We start from the raw sequence: 15,316 nt of genomic DNA, 5'->3' as shown, positions 1-15,316 counted from the left end.
TTTCCCTTCTTGGAACTCTGATGTCTTGCTCTGGACTCTCCCACCCCTCACTTAGTCAACTGCTATCTCATTTGGCCCTATGTATTTAAAGGTGGATACCAGTGGATTATTTAGAAAGAAAAAAGAATGAGACATAGTAGAGAAAGGGACAAATATTAATTTTAAGTCAAAAGTGGTCTCTGAGTATTATCTTTTCTGTCCAAAATCTACCTGCCAGGGTACATTAGAAAACATGCCCTTTTCTCTTATGATGCCCTTGTTTCTCTAAAATGTTCTACGTTCCTTTGGTTTGATTTTTTTTTTCAGATCCACTGCCATAGAGTCATAGAGCTTAGCATACAAACATACCAGGTGCTTGCAGTCATTTTGTACATCACTTATTTCATATTTTTCTACTACTTTAGTACTATTGTTAAGGTTTGTAATTATATTTTCTTTTGATCATCCTTCAGCAGGCAACTTTTTATCAATAATCATTGATTTTATACTTCATGGCTTATGGTTTGATCTGGTACATTCCACAACACTCTAACCGGGAACACTTCATTTTGGAAAATTTGAGCTACAAAATTATGTCACTAATTACTGTATCTTTGAAACAGCAACAACAAGATTTCCTCCTGTAACCCCCTGAAATCAGTTTTAGTGTTTGCGGGGAAAAATCTTAAAGCTTCCAGTCAGATTACCATCTTAGAAACAGTTTTAAAAGTCAAGATTATTGTTTCTTTTCTAATTTTTATTAATGTTTATCACTATTAAATGCCTTCTAGCTACATTCTTGTTTGCTTCTGCCTATATGATTTATTTAATTTAACCAATCAGGATGCCAATTAACAAGTTTGTTGTTAGGTCTTTCTTCTAGAAATGTGGTCAAAAATGACAGCTTGTATGTAGAGTCCTGTCTGGATAGAGGTTCTAGTAGAATTGTCTCCTGGATGAGCCTAAAAGACATGAATTATATTGTTAATCAGTCAAATTCATGCAAGTAGTTGACACAGTATTTTTTTCTTCTTGTTTCAATATTATAGCAAACAAAATTAAAAAGTCTATAGAGACATTTTCGTGTTTCCTCTCTATATTTTTTTCTCCTTAGAAGTAGTAATAATTCTAATATATAGTTTTTGGTCTAACATCCAAGTCCTTTACCCATCTGGAGTTTACTGTTATGTGTGGTAAAATGTAGTGTTTCAGTTTCATACTTCTAAAAGTTTCAACCCAATTTTCCCAGTACTATTGTTGAAGAGATTCCCCTTACTTCATTTACTATTTTGCCCCCTCTCCCATAAAATTAGATGTTTTTAGGTGTGGGGGCTTATTTCTGGGCTTTCAATTCTATTTTACTGCTCAATGTGTCTATTTTTGTTCTAGTACCAGGCAGTTATGATTACAATGGCTCTGTAATATAGTTTGAGATCTGAGAGTGTGATATCCAGTTTTGTTCTTTTATCCAAAGATTACTTTGGTGATTCTAGGTATTTTCTGGTTCCAGGTAGATTTTTTTAGGCTTTGGTCTATTCTCTTTTATGATCTTGATGGGGATTGCATTTAATTGATAGATGGCTAGTGATAGAATAGTTATTTTGATGATGACCACAAAAATGGCCTGGAACATTTCTTCTCATATCTGACACAATAGACTTTAAATTAAATAAAGTAAAGACAGGGATAGACATTACATAATTCTCAGTGCATCAGAAATAAAGAGAACTTAGCACTTGTTATTAACATTCATTTACCCTATCAAGGGCCATCAAAATACATCAAACATCTACTGAACTATGAAAATACATTATTAGCAACACCATAATAGTAGAAGACTACAATACCCACTCTGTCAAATAGATCACTTAGGAAGAGAGTTAATAAATGAATAAAATAATTAAATGAAGAGATAGATAGAATAGACCTATTGGACACTTTCACAGTCCTTTACCCCAAGAAATTGAAATATACATTCTTTTCTAGTCCACATGGAACATTATCCAAGATAGATCATACATTAGGGCAAAAAGTCAGAAAATTCAAGAGCATTGAAATAATCCTAAGTATCTTCTTGGACCACAATGGAATTGAACTAACAACAATAAACAGAAAATTAGAAAATGCATAAAGTATGGAAACCCAAACAGTACAGTGATAACAACTGTTGTGTCATAGAGAAAATTAAAGAAGAAATTAAAATGTTCTTAGTATCAAATGAAAATAAATATACGAGCTATCAAAATATGTGGGACACAGCTAGGGTAGTACTGAGAAGAAAATTCATATATAGCACACATTAGGAAACAAGAAAAAAAAACTCAAATACACAACCTGACTACACATCTTAAGGACTTATAAGAAGAAGAACAAATGACTCCTAATGAAAGCAGGAGCAGAATAATTAAAATTAAGTTATAAATACAAATACACTGAAAATCAAAAGATCAGTGAAGCTAAATATTGGTTCTTGGAAAGAATGAACACAATTTACAAAACCTTGGAAAGACTCATTTTTTTTAAAAATCATCACTTTCTTTATCTCATCTTGGATGGAGTTTGAAGGAATCTTGTTAAGTGAAATAAGACAGAAAGAGAAGGATGAGATGATCTCACTAATTGCAGAATAAGAGTAAAGGGGGAAACATAAAGCAGAAATTGGACTGGGTTTGGTGTATTGTACCAAAATAAAGGACTCTGGGGGTGGGTTGCGTTCAGGTCCTGGTTCATGAGGTAGAGGAAGATCTAGGTGGAGGTGGGGTGAGGTGGGGTGGGGGGAGGTCAAGTGTTTTGCAGAAAACTGAAAAATTTTACACATATACTAACAACTATATTTACTGTTGACTATAAATCATAAATTCCACCAGTAAAATAAAAAAGGGAGAAGACTCAAATAAACAAGACTGTAAATGAAAGAGAGATATCACAACAGATACCACAGAAATTCAAAGTATTATGGGAGGCTTTGACGAACAACTGTATGCCACCAAACCAGAGAACATGGAAGAAATGGAAGAATCATATAATCAGTCTGGTCCCCACTACGCTGAAGGAAGTTTTGGTGCTATGGTCTCTCACTCTCTCATACCCTCTCTGTATCTATCTTTAGAAAAACAACAAAAATGTTCTTATTAAACAGAATGAGGGAAATGGGAAAGACTTTGTAATGGGTAAATCAAAGAGTGAGTGTCCTCACTGGCTCACCCATCCAAAATAAAAAATATTTTTTGAGTGTGCTTGTTTTTATGCTATCTGGATGTAAATTAGTTTTCCCCAATGTGATTTAATTAATGACTACCTTGTTGGGACTTATTTTGCATCAATTTGTAAATTCATTTTTTTCTTTTTATAACTTAATGTTTTATATGAAACCTTTATAAATCCTGTTCTCTGATTCTCTTTTGGACTTTTTAGATATTACTGGTTCTTTTATAATTATTCACTCAAAAATATCTTAGATGTATTCACTTTAACATGTGCACTCAACTGGCTCAATTAGGTGTACCACCAACAGTCGCCATGGAATATTCACTTTATATCTTATCAAAGTCACCATTATTTCCTATCATAAAACAATTACCGTGCAAATGCTATAGAAGGATCCATTGTGGTTTCAGTCAGTTTTACATGATGGAGGAGTAGCCTGTGCTGGTGGAGTGTTTCACTCTGGGTGACTTAAAGGCAGGCATGTACTTTCTTGTTTCCCAGAGTTATTTTTCTCAATAACAACAGTACTTTTGATGATCCTCTGGTTTTGTTATATAATTTTTGAACATACCCCAAGTTTAAGTTTTGCTTTGTGTCTCCCTTCCTTCCTTCCTTCCTTCCTTCCTTCCTTCCTTCCTTCCTTCCTTCCTTCCTTCCTTCTTTCCTTCCTTCTTTCCTTCCTTCCTTGCTTTCTTTCTTCCTTCCTCCCATCCTTCCTTCCTTCCTCACTCCACTCATAACATCTCATGTACCTTTACTATTCCTGCTTTGATTTCTTTCAAGTTTTACAATGGATAAACTGGTGGTGGCAATAATTCTGAACTTGGTTTCCATCATCTAAACTTTGTGATTTTGATAAATAAGCTCAGACTATAGATATTTGCTCTCTTTTGGGTGGAAGGTTAATAGCTAATTTTATTTGCTAATATTTTCTTTGCTTTGATTGCTTGTCAACTTGTAGAACTTAAGGTTAAATTAAGAATCTTAATCCCATAAGGCAAGAGATCAACTTTTTGATATGTGAACACATACACTTATTTTTGTATGTGTGTTTACTTTTATTATGAAATAATGAAAACTTTTTCCATCTCTGTATCCTTACTTTTCTCCAGGAAGACTAAGGTGTATTCTAGGGTTACCAAAAACAAAATTCAGTTGGCTTTTTTATTTTTGTAACTTTGATTGAACCAAGGCAGAACTTTACAAATGTCACCTTATTGATAAGAATTTCATATCTTTAATTGGACAGAACTGGCCTGTGGAATCTGCATAATGAAATCTATATCCTTCTCTCCTCATTACCATAGTGAAGACCACACCTCCATTGTTGGTATGCTTCTAAATCCTGCTTATAAGACCTTCTGTTTTGATCATCACATTAGGTTCGCTTGTATTACTTACGATGTATTCTGTTTACATAGCCGCTGTTGACTGAAAACCCCTCTGCCTCTGGACATTGGTTTAATCCTCACTGGTTTGTGCTTTTCCCTTCTCCCCGCCCCCACCCTATGTACTTCCTTGATCCTGACTCTTCTGCCTCAGGAGAGACGCAAGACAGAATTGTGTTGTGATTAGAAGAGATTAGATTGTTGAACCGCATCCCAGCTCGTCAATAAAGAGATACTGCTTCCCAGCTCAGCCATGAGTCCTTGGTCATCTCTCTCTCCCGCCCGTGAAGCTAACATAGCACTCCATTTTCTCCTTTTTCTTTTTTGTTTTTCAATAGTCTTTATTTACTTATTTATTGAATAGAGACAGCCAGAAATCAAGAAGGAAGGGAGTGATAGAGAGGGAAAGAGACACAGAGAAACCTGCAATACTGCTTCACCAATCACAAAGCTTTCCCCCTGCAGGGCTCAAACCCAGGTCCTAACATATGACCTCAACCAGGTGCACCACCATCCTGCCCCTCCATTTTTCTACAGGCAATGTATGCTGTTCAATTACATATGTTCTTCACTGTTCACTCCCATTCTTTTTCTTCATAAAAATGAATATTTTTTTTCCTGGGCACCCCTAGACATAGGCTACTACACTGCATTTAACAGTACTCTGTACAGAGGCAGACCACTACTTACTCTTCTTCAGAGTTTGCTTTGCAATCTATGCTAGATAAGTTTCCTAACTCAAGTTGCTTTCACATTAATAAATCCTTACTTTTGTATACAGCTTTTCTGGGGTTTATTTGAAGATACTTTGAGCAACTAATATTTAGATTTGAAGGTATAAGTTCTATGTCTGTGTGTGTACCTATGTGTATATATTGAAGAGACTTCTATGTATCTTTGTTTCAGTATATAATCTCTGAGTGGATAAATAGATTAAATACAATAGTCTCCTAACTTAAAAAAACACTGTTCTCATTTACTATAGAGTATTTACATAAATAAATTCTTACATTACTTAATGCTTATTACATTTTAGGAAACTGAGGAAATCAAAATTTTAATAATTTGAATTTATTACATGTTAACAGTCATTCTCATAGGAACTTAGAAATATTTTAACATTTTAAGTCCACATTAAGGTAAACTTTTGATACATAAATACAATTAATGCTTTGGCAATACACCCCACAGAATTCAAGTCTTGCTTTGTGTTTTCCTTTTCCTTCCTCCTTTCCTTCTTTCTTTTCTACCTTCTCTCTCTCCTCTCCTCTTTCCCTCCCTGTTCCTTTCTCCCTTTCTATTTTCCTTTCTTTATCTATTTCTTCTTTCTTTTCTTTCTCTCTTGCTCTATTTTGATTATGAATTCTTATCAGGCTCTTTATTCTCAAGAATTATTGTTAATAAATCACCCATAGTCTAAGTTCTTATCATTTACTGATAGTGTTAGAATCTCAGGAAAGTGGATGACATCAGGTACTTTAGTGGTAGATACTCCAAAGCAGAGCTGACAGACATTGGTAATGTTCAGAATGCACCAAGAGTGGGCTGAGTTAGGGTTTCCAAAAATGCTTTTTTAGCATTAGGACTGAATAGGACATCTAAGTCCAATTCCAGTCCAGCAGAAATGAATTATAATAGGTCTAAATGAACTCTCAGGAGGCATTCTTACTATAGTATGTTTTCTAGAATATTGTTGATGTTGTGTAAATGTCCCATTTTCCAGATATTTAAGAACTCCTATTTCTTTCTTGTCAATCTGTAAACCAGAGCAATTTAGATGCTGTTGTTGCAAACTGAAATAAAACATTTTAGAACAACATTGATTTTTCTATCAAAACTTATTCCTCAATGATTTAGAAAAAAACCCTTTACTTGTTATTTAGCTATATTAAGATGTTCAGTAAGAAGCCCTTTTATCAAGATATAATTGTATATGTTATAAAACCAAAATCTTGCATGAAGTTCATATTTAAAAACAATGGTCATTTACTCAGTTAGAACAGCTACTCTTCAGGGATTAAGTTGACTTTACTTATGAAAGCAATTCCCACAAATTGATCATTTATTTCTTGATTTAAAAAGTATATATATAGCTTTATTTTGGCAACCTTGAGAAGAGAGGAATTTACCCAAACCTGTAGGTATTACAAGTAAAATATGGTGAAGGAATGTTTCTGGATGTAGTTTCTTAGCTTCAGGGCAGCAAATAAAAGTGTTTCAAAAATTCAATTTGAAATTCTTTATTATACCTTTCAGGTACAATTTAATTTACTGATTATGAATTTTTTTATCTTTATAGAGTTTATAAAAGAAATTTGAGGTGATCTATGTAGTTAAATAATTCTTTTTGCTGGATCTATGTAAATAAGCAACTCTAATAAGATAAGCCTTATTTTTATGGTAAGCATAAACCTTATATGAAATTATATTGCTACATGAGGGCAGAAGAATTATTCACAATAGCTAGAGTGGAAGCAGCCTAAATGCCCATTAACAGATGATTGGATAAAGAAGTTATGGGAATATCTTCCATGGAATACTAAAAGATGGTACTATGTCCTTTGGGACAAATTCGATGGAGCTGGAGGTGACTGTGCTTAGCAAAATAAGTAAAGAGATGAAAAGCAACTACCAAATGGTTTCGCTCATATGTGGAATCTAAGGATCTGATTCACACAAACTTGCCAAACAAAAAAGGGAAGTAAGCAAACTGCTTGTAAGACTTGTGAGAACTATGATGGTTATCTTTCAGAGTGGGAATACAGAACTTTGGAGGTGGTGTGGCGTGGAACTATACATTGTAACCTTATAATCTTGTAACATATTGTTAATAACAAATAAAAAGTGGGCAGAAGATTGTCTGGAAAAATGTGAGAGGCTTTGAAATGGACAAAAGAAAGCAGTGGCTCTCTAGACTACTCACTCATTCAAGTTTTATACTCATTCATATTACAGGCCTATAAGTTTAGAAATATGAAAATAATGCAAATTATCTGGGTTTATATAAATCCACAGTAATGAAATATAATTGATTGCACTGATTTTTGAACAAACTACTTTTGTACCTACTTGCATACATATTTCAGAATTTTTAAATTTTGTTATAATTTTTTGCTCTTGAATTCTTGAGCCACTTAGAAAAACTCACTGCTCTCAGGCTGGGCACATGTGCTACAGTGTGAAGGTATTTGGGTTCAAAACTCCACTCTTCATCTGCAGGGGGAGAGCTTGATGAATGGTAAGCAGTACTTCAAGTGTCTTCCCTCTCCATTTTTCTCTGTCTCTAGCCAATAAATAACTGAATAAATAAAATATTAAAAAAAACATACTGGCCCTTTGCTAGTAAGTTAAATATCTTTGACAAATGGACAACTTATATTCATATGAGAATCATGATTCTATCTTTTAAAAAAATTGGTAGCAACAGATATTATGTATATAATATTTAAAATACAATGGGAAAAAAATCCCTATCAAAACTTGACAGAAAAGTGGGTGGAAGGGAATTATAATAGAATGAAAAAAAATCAGTGTACTAACATGACTACAAAAAAAAAAAAGTCCTTCCCTAATAATAAACAAAAGGAAAATTAACCCCAAAAAGAAATTTGAAGAATAAAGTGAGTAGCATATTTAGAGTATGCAAAATAAACAGACATGGTAAGTAAATGTTTAGTCTTAAATGAGTCCATTATAAATTATATGAATGTAGTACAATATTTAACATTTCTTTACTTAATACATATTATGTATTTAAATATAATCTTTTGGCTACAGAATGTCCATTCAAGAATTCATCTTATAAAATAATAATAAACATAGTTATAAAGTGTTGTTATTAAAAATGAAACAAACAAAAGGAGCTGGGTAACCTAAATGCCTATCAATAAGATATTTTTATATAACTTAAGAACATTTTATGGGCTAGACCATTCTTATATTGTTTGGTAGCTTACTTTTTCACATAACAATGTATCTCACCTACCTTAGTAATATGTAGAAATCAGTGTTTTACCTCATGAAAAAATATACTTCATCTTATCTGACTGTATTATGTGTCATAATGTATTTAATCATTGTTCTGATATGCAGACTATTTTCAGATTTTATTTAAAGCATTGGAAAATGTTTTCCTTTTAGGGGTGTCACTGTGTCTAAGTTAATGTCTCACCAGGAAGCACGATTCTTTCATTGAGCGTATCTATATCTATATCTATCATATCATATATTGTCAGGCAATTTGATTACACTCATTTAATCTTTACAGCAACCCTTTTTTTTTTAAATGGTTGAAATTACAGGTTTTATAGGTGAGAAAACAGAGTTAGAGAAGTGCTCAAAGGGATTAGGTATTTTATCCTCAACACAAAGGTTATAAATTTTATTTAACTTCAATTTTTTACTTTACAGATTGCCTTTAAGCACCTTTTTCTTGCCTGAAACTTGGTGGCCATTCTATGCTTCCCAATTTGCCCAGGAGGTATTCCAACTCTCTTTTAACTTTCTCATGTGTTTTGGAGAGTCCTTGAATCTAAAACTCTCAATCACATTCAGTGTTACACTTGGGAAGGTCTCTGAATATCCTAAAACAGTATTAATACTACTTTGTGTGTATGCCCATATATGCATTTGTTTTATTTATCTTATTTTCGCAAACCCATGAAACATCTGATTTTAAAAGTTGGAGTTTTCTAAAGGTTTATGATCTAGTCTTGGATCATATGACTTTGATGTATTGATAATTTCCCAAGATAGCATGTTGGGGCTGCCATTTATTTGCTTTGCTATTTGTTTTTTATTCATATTTCAGTGATTTGACGCAATACATATGCTTGAGGTCATCAATGTTTATACAGAATATACCCCAGCCAGCAATTAGTACTTGCAAATTATCAACATGGTAGTCCCCTTTCTTGTCAGTGGCTTTGGTCACATGGTTACTGTCATATTCCCAATAAACCTCAATACCCCTTGATTTGCTGTGTGATATCAATGCCTTAGAAACTGTAAGTGGGCCAGTGAAATAGCTCAGTTGGACAGTGTGCTGGTTTGTCATGTGCACAACAGAGGTTCAAGGCCAGCTCCAATAACATTGAAGGATACTTTGGTGCTGTGGTCTTTTAATACTCTGTATCTATTTAAAAAAAAAAAGTAAGAAAGGGAAAGAAATTGTAAGCATCGGTGTGGGTAATGAATGATTAATAAGAAGGATGAGAACTAACTGTTGAGACCCTGAAGAAATTATGCTCTGCTTGAATAATACCTTAAATGTGTTTTTTTTTTTTTCCCTCCAGGGTTATTGCTGGGCTCAGTGCCTGCATCATGAATCCACCGCTTCTGGAGGCCACCTTTTCCCCCCTTTGTTGCCCTTGTTGTTGTAGCCTCGTTGTGGTTATCATCATTGCCATTGTTGATGTTGTTCGTTGTTGGATAGGACAGAAAGAAATGGAGAGAGGAGGAGAAGACAGAGAGGGGGAGAGAAAGACAGACACCTGCAGACCCGCTTCACCGCCTGTGAAGTGACTCCCCTGCAAGTGGGGAGCCGGGGGCTCGAACCGGGATTCCCACGCCTGTCCTTGTGCTTTTGAGCCGCATGCGCTTAACCCACTGAGCCACCGCCAGACCCCCTTAAATGTGGTTTTTATACCTAAAATGACTCCATTTCTGAGAAACTAGTTTGCTGGTGCTTGCTTCTTTGTCATTAGTTATCAGTCTTTGAGAGTATGGGGAACCAATTATTTTGTATTTAATTTCATTAAATTTCAAAATTAATCTTCAACTCTTCCCCCAAACTCTTCCTGATTTACGATAAAGTATTTCTTTTTTCTTTTTTTTTTTTTTAGGTCCTCCTCTGCCATCATGTTCCAGGATCTGAGCTCTTCCCCTGGAATGCATTTTTGGGGGGAGGTAGTGATAATGGATTAGGGTCAGAGCTCTTATATTCAAGTTGCTATATCCTCATTTTCCTAGGTTGTACTGGTTTCTTTTATTTTTGACTAGGCTGCTCTTATAATCAGGAACTAAAACAGTAACTTTTCTTGTCCTAAATGTTCTATTGAAGATTGTCTATATGGTGGAAGTTGAATGTATGGAATATGGAACTTGTATTATGGAGGGTTATCATTTATATTATTACTGAGAACTCAGATAATATGGTATGTGTACACAAACGAATACAACTCAGCTGTTAAAAGTAGGAAATAATCTTCTTTGACTCATCTTGATAGGCATCTTGTTAACTTATAGGCATCATGTTAAGTGATGCAAAAAAGAGGACGATTACTGGATGGCTCACATATAGGAGGAACTTAAGAAACAAGGACAGAAAGGGAAAACAAAAAGCAAAACTTAGACTGGATGTGGTATATGGCACTAAAGCAAGAGGTGCTTTGTGGGGGTGGAGCATCTTTAGGATCCTGATGACGATGGTGGAATGGGATCGAAGTTGGAGGTGAGACATATATCATGAGGAGATGAGAAACTGTAATCATATGCCAATAACTGTATTGTAATCTATTAACACCCCATTAATGGATTATTAATATATATTAATATGTAATAATGGATTTTGGAGTTTTGATTCATAAAAGTCAAACTGTAATGTTATGTTTTGAATGTATTCCTCAGGGGCATTGGTTTTAGCAACAGTTAGTTGAGTAAATAACTGAATTTATATGTGGTAGACCTTCAGTTCAGGTACACCAGGTGATTGCCCCAGGGAAAACATGTTCAATAGCTTCTTAGTATGTGGGTATTTTAGAGCTATAATCAACCAAACCGTCAGTAATTTGGGCAGCAAAAACAGAAATCTGGCAAGGCCTCAGCTTTACTTAATAACTGTGACTGTGCCATAGTTTAAGAGCAATATTTGTAAGAGGCCTCCAAGGAAAATACAGGAGCCAAAAAATGTGGTGTCGGTGATTCAGTAAGTGTCCCCTGACCCATTAACTTAAGTTTGTATGGAGTCTCAGGAACACTGTTGGAGACTTAAATTTAAACTAATTCTATTCAGCTTCCTTTATTAAAAAAAAATTCTAATAGAAAATATACCTGGGCACTGTAAAAAGACAGATTGCAAAACTGAGACCCTTCCCAGCAAGGGTGGGGCTTCAGGAGATTAAATTCAAACCATCTGCAGAAAGGATGGAGGAATGTTATGGGCTGCCATTTTGGGAATAGCAATTTCAAGGCTATCACCTGCTCCACCTGATTTTAATGGCTAGCAATTAAAAGCCATCAATGAACTAGGTGGGGGCATTATGGAGGCAATTAACACCTTTCTTGCTAATAGTAGCAAATGCTTGAGTGTGGTCTTAAGTGAAATAGTGATAGATCAGATGAGAAAGCATTGTGGGAAGTTTTATTTACATGAAAAAGAAAAACAGCTACTTCATTGTTAGGAGTTATTTTTCAGTTTAAAACTTGTTCAGCTAAACATGCTTTTTCTCATAAAGAAAGATTTGGCGTTTTTTAAAAAATACTTTTGTATTTGTGTACTATTAAATGACTACACATTTGTCAAAGAAATAGCAAAATAGTTGCTTTTCTTATTAATCTATGGACCTAACACATCACAATTACTGTAGGCACCCAGAGTAAGCTCTGTAAACATCAGAAAAGCATTTCAAGTGTTAATTCACTTACCAAGGAGAGGACAGGGTCTGAATCAGGCACTTTGGTAATTTCCAGCCAAAAACAGCCTTAGCTCTACATATGTTTCTAGTGTCTAGGATTCTAAAATATTTTAAAGTTCACCTCAAATGTTACCAGAATTATTTTCAGCTCCACTATTCATTTCTTCAGCAAATACTTAATGTTCAATTTATTCATTCCACAGATGTTTGCTGAGCACCTAACATATGCAAGTGTGGTGCTAGTGCCAGTACTACAGTGGCCCAAAACCAAACCAGATCATTGCACCAAAGCAAAGGGCTCTAGGAAGGGAGCACAGGAAGGGATCTGGTGGATAGCTGAGAGGCTTTGGGGTCCTGGTACGTGCTGGTGAAAGGGAACCTACTCTGGGGATAACCTAGCTCTAGACATTTCTGTTGTGAGGAGTATTGATGTGCAAAGAGAAAAGAAATACATTCTGGCAACCCAACATACAACCTGCATTGTATGTTCCTTCTACGTCTTTTCTTTTTTATTTTCTACCATTTTATTGGGAACTTAATGGTTTATAGTATAGCTGTTGACACACGGGTGCAATCTCTCCTTTCCCCATTATAAGTGCCTGAAAAACACTCTCAACCCCAACTTAGGTCAATTTCTACCATCATGCACATGACCCAAGAACTTCTCCATCCCCTTCCTCTCCCCCTTCTTCACCAGAGTTTTTTTTTTTTTTTTTTTTTTGCTTTGGTGTAATATCTTCCTTCCAAATTCTGTGAAAGTCTTATGCTATGATAGTTCCTTTTTAAAACCAATTTCTTACATATTGTAGAATTCACACACCTATAAGATGCTTAAATATTTTTCTCACTTACTTGTTTGCTTTCATGTTAGCATCAAACAACTGCATTAAAGGTGTAGTCTATCAAACACTAAATGAAGTTAACACAATGAGAGACTGTGTCTTATAAAATTTCCTGTTTTTCATATACTCAATTTCCTTTGGCACATCAATGAACTTTATCCAACAGGAAATATAATCTTTTATACTAGTATGCAATTTTCAAATTTAGATATTTTTTAGTCTAAGTCATGACACAAATGAGTACACTGGACTATGTTTAATGACAGAAAACGGGGCCAGGTGGTGATGCACCTGGTTGATCACACACACATTACCAGGTTCAAGGACCCAGTTTTGAGCCCCTGCTATTCATCTGTAATGGAGATGCTTCAGGAGTGGTGAGGTAGGTTCACAGATCTCCCCCCCCTCCCTCTCCCTCTCCCTCTCCCTCTCTCTCTCTCTCTCTCTCTCTTTCTCTCTCACTCCCCACCTCAATTTCTCTCTGTACTATCAAATAAAATAGAAAGGATAGTATTTCTGTGGGGGCAAGGTCAGGATTCAGATCTTCTAAAGAATTTTAGGTCACAGGTTTGTGACCTTGCGAGGGCTACTATAGTTTCCAATGGAGGGAATGGGGACTTGGAACTCTGGTGGTGAGAACAGTGTGAAATTATACCCCTGTTGTCTCATAATTTTATAAACCTATATTAAATCACTAATGAAAAAAGATTCTTAGATCTGTCTGAATTCTGACTGTATTAAGGTCTACATTCTAGCCAAAGGGATCTCTCCAACCACTCTGTATTGCAATGCTATTGTTTCTTTAGGTTTTTTTCTTTCTTTTTTTGTCAGTGCTATGGTTTAACCACTCTGAGATGACTTTGCAGAGAGTGACAGACACAGAGACAGAGGATGAGAGGGAAAGACACCACAGCACAAAAGCTTTCCCCAGTATGGTGATGGGGGAGTCTGGTTCAAACCAGGATAATGAGAAAAATAGTTCAGGATCATCATTCTCCTGAATTCAAGATTTCAAATTAGTTTTTTTTATTCTATCCCATCTCCAAGCCAATACAGTATTTAAACTGAAAAAAATTTAGATTCTCCTTTCTGTTTTACACTCACAAACTCCACCTTTATGAGTGGTGCATCATTTTCTATCTCTATGAGTTCAGCTCCTAATCATTCTTCAAGACAAGCTCACTTGTTCCTTTGTCACCTGCTATTAAGACCAATGCTGACATCTCAGGATTCCCCCTCATTGGTTTATGACCTCAGAATCAAAAGTCATCTCTTCTTCCACTCACTTCCCAACGTGTTTCTCACTTTTGCAATATACCATTCTGTGACTTACATTGAAGCTATGCTTTTCATGCCTTGTTTCTTAAAAATACTATAACTACTTACAGGGCAAGGAGTGAAATCCTTACATTTTTTTTATGGTGCTTCATATCACTGAAGCCTAACCTCCTTTGCCAGACTCCATTAGTCATGAACTGTGTGATGTTGAGCAAGTCATTTAGGCTGCTTGAGCCAATTTGTCCATAAATCAAAAACATGTTCTAATTCAGCCGTCTTAATTTGAGATGTTTTAAATTATATGTGCCTGGGACTTCACAAGAAGACTTGACAGCACAATCCAAGATAACTGATTTCTGCATAACCTCTACAAAAAACGATAGCCATATTAGTTGTTTCCACTGATCAAAGACCTGTAAAATTTTTTCTTACTGATTTGGATCAATGAAAAGTAGATGAATGTCCCTTTCTGGTCATTGTTGTTACATCAAGAATCAGCAACAAAACCCACTCCTCAGCTTTCAGTTAATGCAGCAGTGCTATTTGTGTATGTTTGGAGAGAAACGCTTATTTAATCATTTATTTCATGAATATTTTGAGTATCAATTAACCAGGCATTTTTCAAAGTGAAGTGGCTCTCACATATAATGAGTGAAAGAGGGGAGAGGAGAAAAAATCGTTTAACTAAGGAAGATGTTTTCTATTTTAACTATTTTATACGCACACTCATTAGGAACTCAAGAAGGCTTTAAAACCACCTATGTTATAGTAAGACTCAAAACAAATGCACCCATAGCTAATGTTTTCTAAAAGCAAAGGGTAAAATGCCCATTTTTTACATTTGCCCATAATGTAGAGGAGTGAGTGCAAAGTGGTTCCCCTCATCCTTCTAAAGATAACACACTGGAAACATTTTGGTGGGTGTGAATCACTCAGACAAGCATTCTTCACTCAAAAATAGAAACTTGCCTTATTTTTTCCAGATGTT

The 15,316-nt window shown here is 35.1% G+C and overlaps 1 protein-coding gene across 1 annotated transcript in view; it reads right to left on the bottom strand.

Annotated features, from left to right (window-relative positions):
* Positions 1-721: 721 nt before the first annotated feature.
* The window catches only part of CFAP299 (cilia and flagella associated protein 299), a 566,954-nt gene continuing 552,359 nt past the window's right edge, over positions 722-15,316 (bottom strand). Inside the window, exon 6 of the mRNA XM_007518501.3 lies at positions 722-941. Within this exon, the coding sequence (XP_007518563.1) occupies positions 846-941 (96 nt within the window). The 3' untranslated portion in view covers positions 722-845. The remainder of the gene's footprint in view (positions 942-15,316) is intronic.

Source organism: Erinaceus europaeus, chromosome 3 (assembly GCF_950295315.1).
Source record: "Erinaceus europaeus chromosome 3, mEriEur2.1, whole genome shotgun sequence".
NCBI lineage: Eukaryota > Metazoa > Chordata > Mammalia > Eulipotyphla > Erinaceidae > Erinaceus > Erinaceus europaeus.
Note: the sequence above shows the minus strand (reverse complement) of the source record. Positions and strands in the feature narration are given on the sequence as shown.